The following is a 14,388-nucleotide window of genomic DNA, read 5'->3' on the forward strand; positions in this document are numbered from 1 at the left end:
GGTTTGAATAGCTTGTGGCTGAACTAGCCTGTTGCTTATAAACTTGTATGTTTGGTCCAGGTGAAGAGCCCCCGGTCAAACCGGAGATGTTGGAAGAAGATCTAACACTTGATGAGATATTGCATGAGTAATTAGTTTTAACTACAAGTTTAGAAGATCTGACATTGTGTGATGTGTGAGCAACAGGCTAAATATTTAAAACATATGAATAAATGTGAACATTGAATCTATGGGTATTGGAGATTTGTAAAATATTGAATATTATCATTAGTTTAAGAACAGAAAAAATGTGAATGTAAAATGTATTACTTCAAGATAAAAAGTGTATTTTACATTTTACTAAGAAAAATCCTTTGACGTGAATGGCGCGGAATGTGGGGTTTAGTTTAATATAGTGTGTGTTGCTCTAGATGACATGCTCCGGTTAAACATGGTGGCCGGAAACGAAGCGAGCGACGAGGATGACCCGCTGTCGGGTGAGTATCTGCTTCATGTACTAGTCACTAGTTCAAGTGGGAATCAGACTTCAACTGCGCCTGTAGCGTCGCGTCTACGTCTGTGGAGTACACTACGTCTCTTTAGACATGTTAATTACGTGACAATCCCAACTTAACCCTTAAATGCATGATTTTTTTCTTTTTGCCCGAAATTAATATATGTATCACATAATTGTTTGCCGTTTCTAGGAAAAATAGTAAAAAAAATTATATCATCGAGTTTCGAGTATAGCAAAACGGGCGAAAACAATAAATTCATTTTCAAAAACATTGATTGTTCCCGCCGCGTCGAACGAGTCAATTGTATTGTGTGAATGCGGCAGTGGCGTAACTAGAGACAGCCGATCTTTTAGGTACTCTTTTTGCCTCGAACTCGACCTTGAAAGACGACGGTAGCGTCCTACCGCCCACCATCTATGCCAGAAACTTCTATCAAGCAGAGGGATATTCGGCGGGAGTTGCTATGCTTCCGTTCTATAAGGCGAGCGGGCCGAGCGCTTCAGACTTGTGTCCCGTGTTAGCGCGTCTTTTCCGTTACCTGTCCTGTCGAAGTTACCATCTTATGAACTGTCCAAGAGACTAACTATGCAAATGGATCGCTAGCCCTTTGTCCGGCAGGCGCATATGATCCGTAGTAGACGGAACCTGCTCGAATTAGCTGCTGCTGCATATCTATGACATGTTGTCTATCGATCGACGACATTCATCGATATGCGGACGACTGTACTGGGGATTCCTATACAGGGTGGCTAAAAAATAACTATATTCCCGTTGCCAGGGAGGTTTTGGGATTATACTGAGCAACTTTTAATATGGGACCAACCCCGAAATCGCGAAAAAAAAAGTTTGCCCTCCCATAGAAAATGGACCAGCCAAAATGTATGAAACAGCGTGTCGAGAAATGTCGTGAAAAACCTGTGTCATGCAGATATCGAGAGCATTTTATCCAGAGTTTCGGTATGGGATCGGCACAATTTAAAGATAAAGATAAAAGATAGTTTATTCAAGTAGGCATAATTACAATGCGCTTATGAACGTCAAATAAAGCTACTCAGGCTCCAACCCTACACCTCTGCCCCGAGAAGATTTAAATCCCCCCTCAATTGGAGGAGGGTATCCCAATATGGGACCGGCAACAAACTCGGCGGGACACATCTTTTCAAAAATAATTACATCTTATAATTAACATGCATTACGAGAAAATAAGGAAAAAAAATACAATTTAAATTACTATAGAATTCATGCAATTATACACATAAGGTGTAATAGAAATTTGATTTAGAAAATATACATATGTACATGGAATCATACAAATTCGTAGCTCTTTCAGAAAACATATCAAATTCTTACAAAAGGAAAAGAAAATAAAGTTATTAAAAGAAATGGGAAAGCATATTATATAAATCTGATTGATTATTATGAATTACCAACATATAATATTTGATCTGCTTTCTTACCTGAGCTGTGTCACCTATAACTCTATACATAATACAATGTTTTTAATTGCTACTACTTTTTATTAGTTTCTGGTTCTGACCATGCATGCATTTAGTCCAATTCAATTCCACCAAGACTCAATTTTGTGCATTTACCGCTAAGAAAACCCCATTTTTCAAGGCACAACCCTTCCCATGTCAGGGAGTATTGGGAGCCTCGGTGTCGACATCTCCAGTGACGTCCAATTTCGTAGCCACCTTGCAGGGTAGGCTGCGCTCGTATCCAAAAAACTCGGTGTGCTCAATAAAGGGGGCGATCCTTTACTCTGGGGTAGACTGCTATATGTATTTTAATGTAAGTCGCAAGTCAGATCCCATATATTGAGTACTGCTGTCACCTTTGGGCAGGAGAACCTGGATGCCACCTTGGACCCGTCGAATCAGTCCAAAGGCGCGCTGCACGTAGGTATAAATAGTCTACGATCCCAAACTCACAAGCGATATTGAATTGAACCTGTCTAAGGTGACTGCCTCCTTGTCTGATTTCTACAGCTTGTAGGTACAATGAGCTGTTGTCTGAAGAATTGTTTGACATGATGCCTAGTTGCCAACGGTAACAGCTAATTGCCATCACTGCACCGCTCGCCGTAGGCAGAGTGTTCATCCTCACACCCTTGAACCTAAATGGTCGCGCACTGTGCGGTTTAAGAGGAATTTCCTCCCGCGGACGCTCCGGCTCCACAGCCAGCAGCGGGCGGGAGGAAATTCCTCGAGAAAAGGGACCTCATTCCACAATAAGTTCCCTTTTCTCGAAAGATGGACACTGACAATCCAACCTTTAGACTGAGCTTAGGCCAATTCTTTCATGAAACCGATGCTGCCAAAAATACGGGGGTGCGGGGGGACGAGGTGAGCGAATCCCGTGCCGTGATTGGTCCGTTCAAAGACACGGACCAATCACGGCACGGGATTGACTCGAAGATGGAGTAACGCTACCGTATGTGTGGCAGAGGGGGTAGCGCGACTATGCTATGTCTAGAGGTTGGATTGTCTGTGGATGGAGATAAGGAGGTCCCCAAAAAAGTAGTGTATATGTTTTAATATGGTCGGCAACGCGCATGTAACACCCCTGGAGTGTAGACGTCCATAGGATGCGGTGACCGCTTACCATCAGATGGGTCGTAAGCTTGTTAGCCACCGATGTTGTAGGTACTGAAAAAAGTGGCCAAGTGCGAGTCGGACTCGCCCATGAAGGGTTCCGTATTCAGGGGATTTATGACGTATTAAAAAAAAACTACTTACTAGATCTCGTTCAAACCAATTTTCGGTGGAAGTTTGCATGGTAATGTACATCATATATTTTTTTTAGTTTTATCATTCTCTTATTTTAGAAGTTACAGGGGGGGGGGGGGACACACATTTTACCACTTTGGAAGTGTCTCGCGCAAACTATTCAGTTTAGAAAAAAATGATATTAGAAACCTCAATATCATTTTTGAAGACCTATCCATAGATACCCCACACGTATGGGTTTGATGGAAAAAAAAATTTCGAGTTTCAGTTTACAGCATGGGGAACCCCCAAAATTTATTGTTTTTTTTCTATTTTTGTGAGAAAATCTTAATGCGGTTCACAGAATACATCTACTTGCCAAGTTTCAACACTTATAGTTTCGGAAAAAAGTGGCTGTGACATACGGACGGACAGACAGACAGACATGACGAATCTATAAGGGTTCCGTTTTTTGCCATTTGGCTACGGAACCCTAAAAAACACATATACACTGTTTTTGTCTAAAATAAAAGTAAACTTTAATAAGTAAAACGGTAAAAGTAACCCTTTCGTTAGTTCGTTTCGTTTGGGGGGAGGGGGGCGCAAATTTGGTGCCTGCCCCGGGCGCCATATCCTCTAGCTACGCCACTGTTTCAACCCATAGGAGAGACTAGGCCTTACTGGGAATAGTCCGGTTTCATCACGATGTTTCCTTCACCGTGTGCTGCATAAAAATACATTGTTTCAAGCATTATTTTTGTCTAAATACTTATACCAAACTCTATCGCAATTATCCACGCTCGACAATGCGAGTCTTTAATACCTACTGTTAAATGTAAGACACGGCATGAAGTAGAGTTGTTGTTGTAGCGGAGGAGCGGGCGGTCAAGTCGGAGGTGTCGGACGCGGCGAGTGACGAGGACTGCGTGTCGGGTGAGTACTGCGACACCACGAGCAGACGACGAGTCATTCCCACTAGTTACCTACCAGTGGTAAGTACTGGGAAGAAAATCCCAGTAGGTACCTACCGTTGAACCGAGTTGGTTGGTTAGTGGATTTTGTAAAGCTGGGCGTAATTGAAATGCGAGCGTGTGCTGGCTGGTCCGAGCAGTCAGCCCATCCGAAGCGCTTTATAAGCTGATTTAGTAACAACCATATAAACATGGCCTGTACTTATTTAGCCTGACTAAATTATGAATAAGTTCTGCGTCATATTATAATAGAATGAAATGAAGTAGCTTAGCTATCAATATTGGAATCAAACAAAAATTTGGTGGTAACTACTGGGTTTTTTGTACAGTAGTTACTAACGGTAAAAGGTGGGAATAAAATTGTCAGTTATTACCAACATATAACAACAACAACATATAATAACTTAGTGGTAACTAGTTGGAATAGTCCTAACACTACGATACTACTGCACATATTACGATACGAGCCACACTACATTATACTTACGTAAGAACGTACGTATGAATATGAATATTCATTATGGTATGTACCACCCATACTCGTGATTATATAGCGAGGATATTATTAGATTGCGGAGATGAGAATGTTAACACTTTCGCAACCAGGCAAAATTTTAAACAATACCCCAGAAACCGACAGTACTCGCTAGTCGGGCAACGACGTGCAACTCAATGCCGCACGCCGCGAACCCGCTAAAGTGTCATTCAATAGAACTTGCTAACTATGTAAACAAACCGCCATACTAAAATTGACACTAAATGTCAAATTACTAGTAAGTTTTGTTTACATAGTTCGCAAGTCGGGCAAGCGGCGGACGCTCAGGGCTGTGCCAAGTAACTTTCGTATAACTACGTGGATAAAATTAAATCTGCTGTCTCTACTAATTATCTACTACTACGACTAATTATCGTACGTACTAATTATCGTAACTATCCAAAGCTACTTGTTACGTTTTGCTTCCACGCAGTTGCAGTGCAGTGCTGTTTTATGATGACTGACCTATTGTCTTTTTCTGAGAACTGCCGCTTAGAAGTTAGAATGTTGTTAGGTACTTAGTTGAATTTCTTGGTTTATTTTTCTCCGAATTTTGTTTCACAAAAATCATCCTATGAGTACTCATGAAATATATGTATACCTATACTTACTAAATATTCGTAAACACAAATTAGGTTGTACGATTTACGAAAATTCTAACTCCTATTGATACATACCCGTGTATATGCAATTTCACGTAACCAACTAATAAGAATTTTTATTTTGTAATCGCATTAGGTAAAGTAAATAAAAATACAAAGTGAAGTAATAAAATATAATAATCAACTGTACCAACTTTTCGACCACATAATAATCAGAAGACTTGCAATTTTTTCTGTTAGTGGCAGTGGCAGCCCTGAGGTAGTGAAGATGCAATGCTTGCCCGCCTGTCGGGCACTTCGGCGTCGCGTGTAGGTTTATAGCTGTTGCCCGACTAGCGGGTATGCCGGCATCTGAGTAAAGTTTACGAGTGCCCGAGAGTCGGGTATACGCGGTGTCGAATGTGTTAAGATATGTGGGGCGTGACGAGAATGGATAGGATAAGGGATCAGTATATAAGAGGAAGCCTCATAGTAGCAAAAGTAAGGGCGAATCGCCTAGCGTGGTATTGGCCTGTGATGCGGAGGGATGAAAGTCATGTGACGAGAAAGGTATTACGAATGAATGTGGATGGAAGTAAGACAAATGGAAAATCAAGGAAAAGGTGGATAGACTGTGTGAGAGATGATATGATACGAACGCAAGTGAATGAACAGCACAGATGACGGATGACAGAGAAGTATGGAGGAAAAAGACATGCTGCGCCGACCCCAAGCGATTGGGATAATGGCAAGTGAAAGATGATGATGATGATGGTTGTGTTTGTTATACATACATACATACATACATACATCACTGGCTCAGAGACCCAAAGAGGATCTTGGCCTCTGACACAAGAGAGCGCCACTCTACCCTATTCTGTGCCACTTCGCGCCAGTTGGGTATTCCAAGGGCGGACAGGTCTTTTTGGGTTTCGTCACTCCAGCGGTATCTGGGACGTCCAGACGGACGTTTTCCACCCGGGCGCCCCACATACGCTCTTCTTACAGCACGATCCTCCCCCATCCTCTCCAGGTGACCAAGCCAGCGGAGTCGTGTGGCTTTGATCTCGCCAATTATATTGGGCATCGCAACCAGCTCCTCTAGCTCCCTATTTTTCCTTCGCCTCCAAGTTCCATCTTCCTCTCTGATAGGCCCCAGAATCTTCCGCCAGATTTTCCTCTCCGCCACTAAGAGCTTGCTCTCTTCTTTCTGAGTCAGCGTCCAAGCTTCGCACCCATACATCAAAATTGGTCTAATTACAGTCTTGTAGACTCGAATCTTGGTCGGTCTACTGATCAGCTTGGACACTAAGACTCGATGGAGCGCTGCCGAGCATCTTAGGGCGTTTTGGATTCGAATATCTATCTCTTCCTCCCTTCGGTTGGTATCAGTTACTGTGCAACCAAGGTACCTAAAATGATCCACACCTTTGTAGGTGGTTGCTCCGACTACTAGGTCTTCCCTTTTCACTCTGGTGTTCTTGTACCTTTTCATATGGAGATATTCTGTTTTCTGGTGGTTGATTCTGAGACCTATCTTCTCCCCTTCCTGCTCCACAATTCCCGCCATGGCTTCCAGGTCCCTTTTGTTTTGAGCCAATAGTCCCAGGTCATCAGCATAGCCAATGATCTTATGTATGCCGTTCAACTCTACACCCCCATCATACATAAGCAATTTTCGGACGACGTATTCGAGTGCCAAGTTGAACAACATTGGCGAAAGGGCGTCTCCCTGCTTCAGGCCAGTGACAACTGCAAATTCGGCCGTCAGTTCTCCGCAAGCTCTTACCTTCATCTTGCTCACTTTGGTAGCTACAATAATCATTTTTACCAATTTGTCTGGCATTTTGAAGTACCGCAAAATATTGTACAGTGTATCTCTGTCAACACTGTCGTATGCTTTGGCAAAATCAACAAAGAGCATGTGGATATTTTGTGCGTACTCCCATTTCTTCTCCATCAGCTGTTTCAACAGGAATATTTGATCCACAGTGCTGCGGTTCTGGCGGAAGCCACACTGGTAGTCACCGAGTGTGTTTTCGGCATAAGGCTGAAGTCGACCCAATAGGACATATGAGAGGACTTTATATGCCGTTGGCAGCAGTGCAATGCCCCTGTAGTTGTTACACTTTTTCCTGGAACCTTTTTTGTGGATGGGGCATATCACTCCAGTGTTCCACTCTTCGGGTTGTCGCTCCTCTTACCAGATCTTCATGATTATCTCATATAATCTCGATTGCACTGCTCCCCCGTCATACTTCCATACCTCTGCATATATTCCGTCTATCCCTGGGGATTTATTGTTTTTCAACCTCATGATAGCCTTCCTCACTTCATCGAATGTTGGTTCTTCTACAGTATCCACACACTCCTCCGTTGCCTGCACCTCAATACGACTGTTCACCGGTTGACAGTTGAGCAAGTTCATAAAATATTGACGCCATTCACACTTTATTGCTTCCGTCTCTACCACAAGGTCTCCATTATCGTCTTCCAGAAACTGCGCGCCAGGTTGGTATCCTTTCTTAATCATGCCCAGCTCTTGATAGAACTTTCTGCTCTTATTAGCTCTTATCAAAGTTTCGATATCTCTTAGGTGATTTTCCAGATGTTGCCTCTTCAGATTTCTAATCAAGTTCCTAAACCTACAGCGTGCCTCCCGATAATTGTCGTTCCATTTGTTGTCCTGTTCCGCGAGAACCTTAAATTTCCGTCTTTCCGCCATAGCTAGATCAAACTCCTCATTCCACCACTTCCTCCTTTTCTTACGCTTCTTTTTGCCTAATATTTCTAACCCTGCTTTCGTTACTATTTCTCTTGTCTCTTCCCACATTGTATTAACATCCTCCTGTGCTTCCAGATATCTAAATCTGTTACTTATTTCGAGTTGAAACTGTCGAACTATGTCCTTATCCTTGAGACTTTCCAAATTGATGCCCTGATTTTCCATTTGACGTTCTCTGCGTATTATTTTAATTCTCGCTTTGAGTTTCACACCCAGCAAGTAGTGGTCACTGTCACAATCAGCACCCCGATAACTTTTCACGTCTTCTATAATGCTTTTGTGACGACTGTCAATTAAGACATGATCAATTTGGTTGACCGTTATCCCGTTAGGGTGTCTCCATGTTCCCTTATGGATATCTTTATGTGGAAACATGGTGCTCGTAACAACCATCGCTTTAGCAGCAGCAACATGTGTTTGTTAGAGCTCGGTTAAAATAAAAATATTTCGATGAAAATCCCACACAATGCCGAGATGTTTGTTAAATTAATTATACGCTTTATAACACTTACAACCTGTTTAAATTGTTTTGTAAATGTGTTCCAGTGTGTTCGGAGGGCAGCGCCGCCCGCGCCAGGGAACAGCTCGCGATGGCTTGTTCCGTGGTGCTCGAGCGCCTCCGCGGCGACGAGACTGTTCACAGTGGAGACAAACCATACCGCTGCGAACACTGTGGCAAACATTTCATGAACAAGTCTGTTTTACGAGAACACATTCGACACACCCACTCATTGACCGGACAGAAACCATTTGCTTGTGATTTTTGTAGTTCTACGTTTCAAACCGAATTGCTGGTGATAGAACACGAGAAAAACGAACACGGTGTTACAAATTTCATGTGTGCTGAATGTGAGTATACAACAAGTTCCAAGAAAAGTTTGGAGACCCATTTAAAGAGTCACTCATTGGAGAATAATTTTAATTGTAGTCACTGTAGTTACACTAATTCGTGTAAAAGTGATTTACACAAACACCAAACAATACACATTACTGGAAAACATTTTAACTGTAGCGACTGTGATTTCAAATGCAGTGTTGAATCAAACCTGCGACGTCACCAGAAGACACACAACCGGAGGCACAAGAGAATACTCACTGGAGAACAGCCTTATAAATGTAGTCATTGCGACTACAAGTGCAGTACTAGTTCTGCCTTACGAATTCATGAAAGGACACATGCTGGAGAGAAGCCATTTCAGTGTAGTCACTGTAATTACAAATGCAGTCTGAAGTCAGTCTTACAACGACATCTGATGATACATACTGGGGTGAAGCCATTTCAGTGTAGCCACTGTGATTACAAATTCAGTCTGAAGACAGACTTACAAAGACACCTGATGATACATACCGGGGCTAAGCCATTTCATTGTAGCCACTGTGATTACAAATGCAGTCGGAAGTCATACTTACAACGACACCTGGTGATACATACTGGGGCGAAGCCATTTCAGTGTAGCCATTGTGATTACAAATGCAGTCGAAAATCAACCTTACAAATACACCAAAGGATACACACTGGAGAAAAGCCTTACAAATGTAAATATTGCGACTACAAGTGCAGTAATAGTTCAACCATACGAACACATGAGACGACACATACAGGGGCGAAGCCTTTTCAGTGTAGCCACTGTGATTACAAATGCAGTCAGAAGTCACACTTACGACAACACCTGATGATACATACTGGGGCGAAGCCATTTCAGTGTAGCCACTGTGATTACAAATGCAATCAGAAGTCACAACTAAAACAACACCTGACGATACATACTGGGGCAAAGCGATATCAGTGTAGCCACTGTGTTTACAAATGCAATAAGAAGTCACAGTTACAACAACACCTGACGATACATACTGGGGTGAAGCCATTTCAGTGTAGCCACTGTGATCACAAATTCAGTCGGAAGTCACTCTTAGAATTGCACCTGATGGTACATACTGGGGCGAAGCCATTTCAGTGTAGCCACTGTGTTTACAAATGCAGTAAGAAGTCACACTTACAACAACACCTGATGACACATACTGGGGTGAAGCCATTTCAGTGTAGCCACTGTGATTACAAATGCAGTCAGAAGCCAGGCTTACAACAACACCTGATGACACATACTGGGGCGAAGCCATTTCAATGTAGCCACTGTGATTACAAATGCATTCAGAAATGTAATTTGAAAAAACATGAGGGGATACACACTCAAAAAAAGCCTTTCTAATGTGGTATGTAATTTGTAATCACAATGACTACTGACTGACTGATTACAAATTCAGTCATAAATCCAGCCTAAGATGTCACCAGAAGACGCATGGGAAGAATCTTAAAAAGCAATAATAGAACCGTTTTTCCCCCGAAGGGTAAAAAACGTATATTTAGGTTTCAGCCGAAATGCTTGATCCACTGTGAGATAACCCTTCAGAACATCAGCGCCATCTAGTCTTCATTAAGGGAAATAATCTAATATCCCGTAGTGTATTGAGTCTGTGGTAAGCAGAGGGTAGTCGGCGCATGGGCAGGCGGCCATTTTATGATCAGTATCGCTTCAGGAATCGAGGCGAGGCGAAAGCCGGTAAGGTATTAATTGGTGGGTCAAGCCTTTCGGCTGAAACCTAAATATACGTTTTTTACCCTTCGGGGGAAAAACGGTTCTATTTAGGTGTTCGAGCCTTCGGCTTTACCCACTGTGAGATGTTTAATATCTGCCGGCGCTGACTATGCGTACTGTGACTATTTGTGGAACTCACATCAAGATAAATATCCTATGATATTTTATATTGTTTGGAAAAAGGAGGAATAAAAGACTGTATTTATGATAATCAGACTAATTATTTTAGTATACTACTGTCCTTAGAAAATAGAATTATAGAACAAGGAATGATTTATAATATTAAATGGTTCGAAAATCGTCAGAGATTGATCGTGTCGAGACGATATTGCTAGGTTCTACTTCCTTAAAGTAGTGATTCAAGAATATTGTAGTACTACGCCAATTTCCTTTGCAAAGTACTTCGTCAATATCGAGGTTTCTTTTGCTCTAATTGTCAGTGGCGACAGCTGATATAAAGCTACCTTGAATTTTAGCATCTTTAAGCATCAACCTTAACCAACCTGCTATTACGGATCTAGATGCTGCTTTTACCCTGTTTCGAGTGGTGATAAATAGATTGGTTAAGGAAGGATCTACTTTTCTACGTTCTTCCGATTTGCTTATCAGTACTGGTATCCAATAGCAGAGGTCAAAAATGATATTATCGTTTTTCGACAGACACCAACCCGATTGGCGATACGTAGCTTTGTCTGTTTTTGAGCCGAAAGAAAGCCAGAAGATTATTTGATCTCGAGTAATGTGCTAATGTGGCACTGTTCTGCGTTTATGTGTAACAAAGTTAGGTCGAGAACGCGGTAACACGAAGCTAGGAGCAATAAGGTTGCCACATGTTGTGAGATCTGAAATAGACTGGATTGATCAACATTTGATTGAGCTCATATAACCCGGCAACCTTCAAATCAAGGGTGAACAGGCACCTTCTGGGCAGACTCGCTCCATCGTAGGCCACGTCTTCGCCCCGGCTAGTCTGTGGCCATGAGTAAGCCCATTAAAAAAAAAAAAAAAAACATTTCGTTTTGCAATCCAGGTTACAAGATCCTCTACGCTCCATATAGTGGCTCTACGTCTGGGAGGGGTTTTAATAGTATTGCCTTTATTGTTTTCTTAACCAATGGGTGATCGCTAAGAGAAGTGGTTTTACAGGGCTTCGTAAATGTAGCGACAGCTGACTTATGGACAAGGATAGTTTTAGGGGCCAGCTTGTCGTTATGAAGGTAGATTAAATATCTAGCTAGATCACTAGGGTTAGGCGTTTTTGTATGCACGTTATTGTCCAACGTCCATTTAAACCATGATCTCCATGCGGGTCTGTATGTTTTTAACGTAGATTGTCTCCAGGCCGATTGCAAAAGAGAACGTTCTGACTCATTCCAACTGTTTACCTCATCGGCCCAGCCCGTACTTTCCATACCTCCAAAGACAAGTTCTGGATGTTCCGAGGCGGAAGGTTCGTTCGCAAGTCGCGGAGGTGATTTTTGAGATGCTGAATCTGGAACGGGGGAGAAATTGCCCTCTTTTTTATTTCGGCTCTCCAAAAAGCTTTCTCCCACTTCGGAACAACTAGGAGGTAAATTCCCTTGGAACCGTTCAGGTGTACGAGCACACGTGGAATGACCGCTGGTGGTGGAAAGATCCATGCCAACTTGTAATTCCACGGTCTGCTGAAAGCATCCGTGTACTCGCTTGTCATGTCCTTGTGATCTTCGCTCACATATTTCGGGACTACCGCAGAGGATTTGCTTGCGAAGAGGTCGATTTCCGGTGTGCCCGTGACCTGCAAGATTTTCTTCTGCATCAGAAGGTCCAGGTGCCATTTCTGGAAAGTTTTCTGGCGTGACAGGCTGTCGGCTATGCCGTTGTATCGGCCCGGCAAATATTTGGGGATTATGGATATTTTGTGTTGTAGTGCTAAATTCAGGATTTTTGATGCTATTTCAAGCAGTTTCATTGATTTTGTGCCGCCCTGCTTCCGTATGTAAGTCGCTGCCGTTTGGTTGTCGGTTTGAAATAAGAAGGTTTTGCCTGAAATTAGTTGCAATTTCGGTTGTATAACTTCTAATAAGGTCCATAATTCCTTTTGATTGCAATGCCAGTAATTTTGCGAGGTACTCCAATGACCTGACAGTTTCTCGTCGTTTATTATAGCACCCCATCCTATGTCTGAGGCATCTGTAGCTATGAAGACTGATGCCGGGGCGACTTGTATGTCCGAAGTGTTTGCAAGATTTTGCAGCCACCAGTCTAGTTCTGTTTTGACTTGGTCTGCTAGCTGGAACATCTTGTAGCGTTGTGTGTCCGGGAGTGATTTTGCTGCGATTTGAATCAGCCTGCAATGAAGGAAACCCAGTGGTATTACATTCGCCGCAAAATTTAATTTGCCCAGTAGTTGCTTTGCCTCCATCCAGTTCTATTTGCTCTTGGACAGAATATTGAGGACTGAGTTTTTAATATTAGAAATATTTGAAGCAGGTAAAAGTTTTCTATTTATTTTGGTGTCCCAAATTAAACCCAGATATTCGATACGCGTTTTTGGCGTGAGGTCGATTTTGTCTGAGTTTATTTGTCAACCTAGTTTTTTAAGAAACTCCATGGTCCAAACTGCCTGTCCAGCTAGTTTATCAGCCTCTTGATTCATGAGCAAGAAATCGTCCAAATAAACAATAACTCTGATTCCTTGCTCGCGTAGAAGTGATGCCACCCAATTAGTGCTTTTATTCTGTGCCAAAAGGCAGGCAGTTCATGTTGTAAATTTTGCCATTCAACGCCAGTGATAGGTATTTTCTATGACAATTGTGGATAGGAACATGATAATAGGCGTTTGAAATGTCAATTTTTACTAAGTAGTCGCCCTGTTGTAAGTTTGAACAACCTTCGACAAGCTTATAAGCCTGAATTTCGGAGGGTATACATAAAAATTTAGTGAGCGTAAGTTAAAGATCAATCTATGGGAACCGTTAGGTTTTTGCCTTAGAAAAATCGGACATAGGTAACCGCTATCAAACATATTTATCGAGATCGCATTCATTTTTAGTAGATTCTCGATTTGATCAGACATGATTTCCGAATTTCTAGGTTCATATAGTTTGGTGTTGTGATTAGAAAAAACAATGTTAGGAGGTCTTTTAACAAAAGGGATTCGGTATCCCCTCAAGACATTTAGTATTGTTTTTGGAGCTCCCAACGATTCCCATAAATTTAGCTTTAGATCGAGTTGGCCAGCTTAAATCCTAGAGCGCAGGTATTGCGCGCTAGGATTTCTTAGTGGCGGGTTGCGTTCCCTTGGTCTTATTGTAGTCTGCCGACCCGCTGTTTTGTTTTGAGCGAAAGTCACGAAAATTTCGAGTTGGCTGTTTTTTGTGTTTGTTGCCAAATTATTTTTGATTTTTGGACCCTTTTTGTACCTGATTTTTCCTCCCAGACTTATTGTTAGAGTTGATTTTACTGGGGAAAAACTTATGTGCCCCCCCCCCCCCCCTAATCTTTAACGGCCGTCGATAGTTTTTCTTCGGCGAAGAGGTGGGTGTCGGAAGGCGGTATCTCGTGTAAAATATCGTTCAGTACTTTATTTGTTGGCTTATAGTTTTCTCTGCGTGCTTGAATGACCTCCGCTCTTCGCCCGCAGGTATATTGTAATAGTCCATCTGAGATTTTCTTAAAGGTGCAGTCGGGAGCAACTAGATGTTTCTGAATTTCTGTTCGAAGTTTGGGATCCAT

General features: G+C 42.3%; 2 protein-coding genes across 2 annotated transcripts; one reads left to right on the forward strand and one right to left on the reverse strand.

The window, feature by feature from the left end:
• The first annotated feature begins 406 nt into the window (after positions 1 to 406).
• On the forward strand, positions 407 to 10,284 carry LOC134658239 (oocyte zinc finger protein XlCOF6-like). The gene is made up of 3 exons (XM_063513851.1): positions 407 to 476; positions 4,076 to 4,138; positions 8,624 to 10,284. Exons 1-3 carry the CDS (start codon positions 416 to 418, stop codon positions 10,282 to 10,284), a joined length of 1,785 nt encoding a protein of 594 aa, XP_063369921.1. The 5' UTR covers positions 407 to 415.
• Positions 10,285 to 12,052: 1,768 nt separating this feature from the next.
• On the reverse strand, positions 12,053 to 12,952 carry LOC134658240 (uncharacterized). The gene has a single exon (XM_063513852.1). It carries the CDS (start codon positions 12,950 to 12,952, stop codon positions 12,053 to 12,055), a length of 900 nt encoding a protein of 299 aa, XP_063369922.1.
• Positions 12,953 to 14,388: the final 1,436 nt, after the last annotated feature.

This window comes from Cydia amplana, chromosome 21, assembly GCF_948474715.1.
Source record: "Cydia amplana chromosome 21, ilCydAmpl1.1, whole genome shotgun sequence".
NCBI lineage: Eukaryota > Metazoa > Arthropoda > Insecta > Lepidoptera > Tortricidae > Cydia > Cydia amplana.

Bases quoted from the DNA above. Each gene is read 5' to 3' on its own strand.
- LOC134658239 (XM_063513851.1), top strand. From the start codon at position 416: ATGCTCCGGTTAAACATGGTGGCCGGAAACGAAGCGAGCGACGAGGAT. The intron at 477-4,075 runs GTGAGTATCTGC...TTGTTGTTGTAG, and splicing joins CGAGGATGACCCGCTGTCGG to CGGAGGAGCGGGCGGTCAAG. The intron at 4,139-8,623 runs GTGAGTACTGCG...AATGTGTTCCAG, and splicing joins TGACGAGGACTGCGTGTCGG to TGTGTTCGGAGGGCAGCGCC.
- LOC134658240 (XM_063513852.1), bottom strand. From the start codon at position 12,952: ATGTTCCAGCTAGCAGACCAAGTCAAAACAGAACTAGACTGGTGGCTG.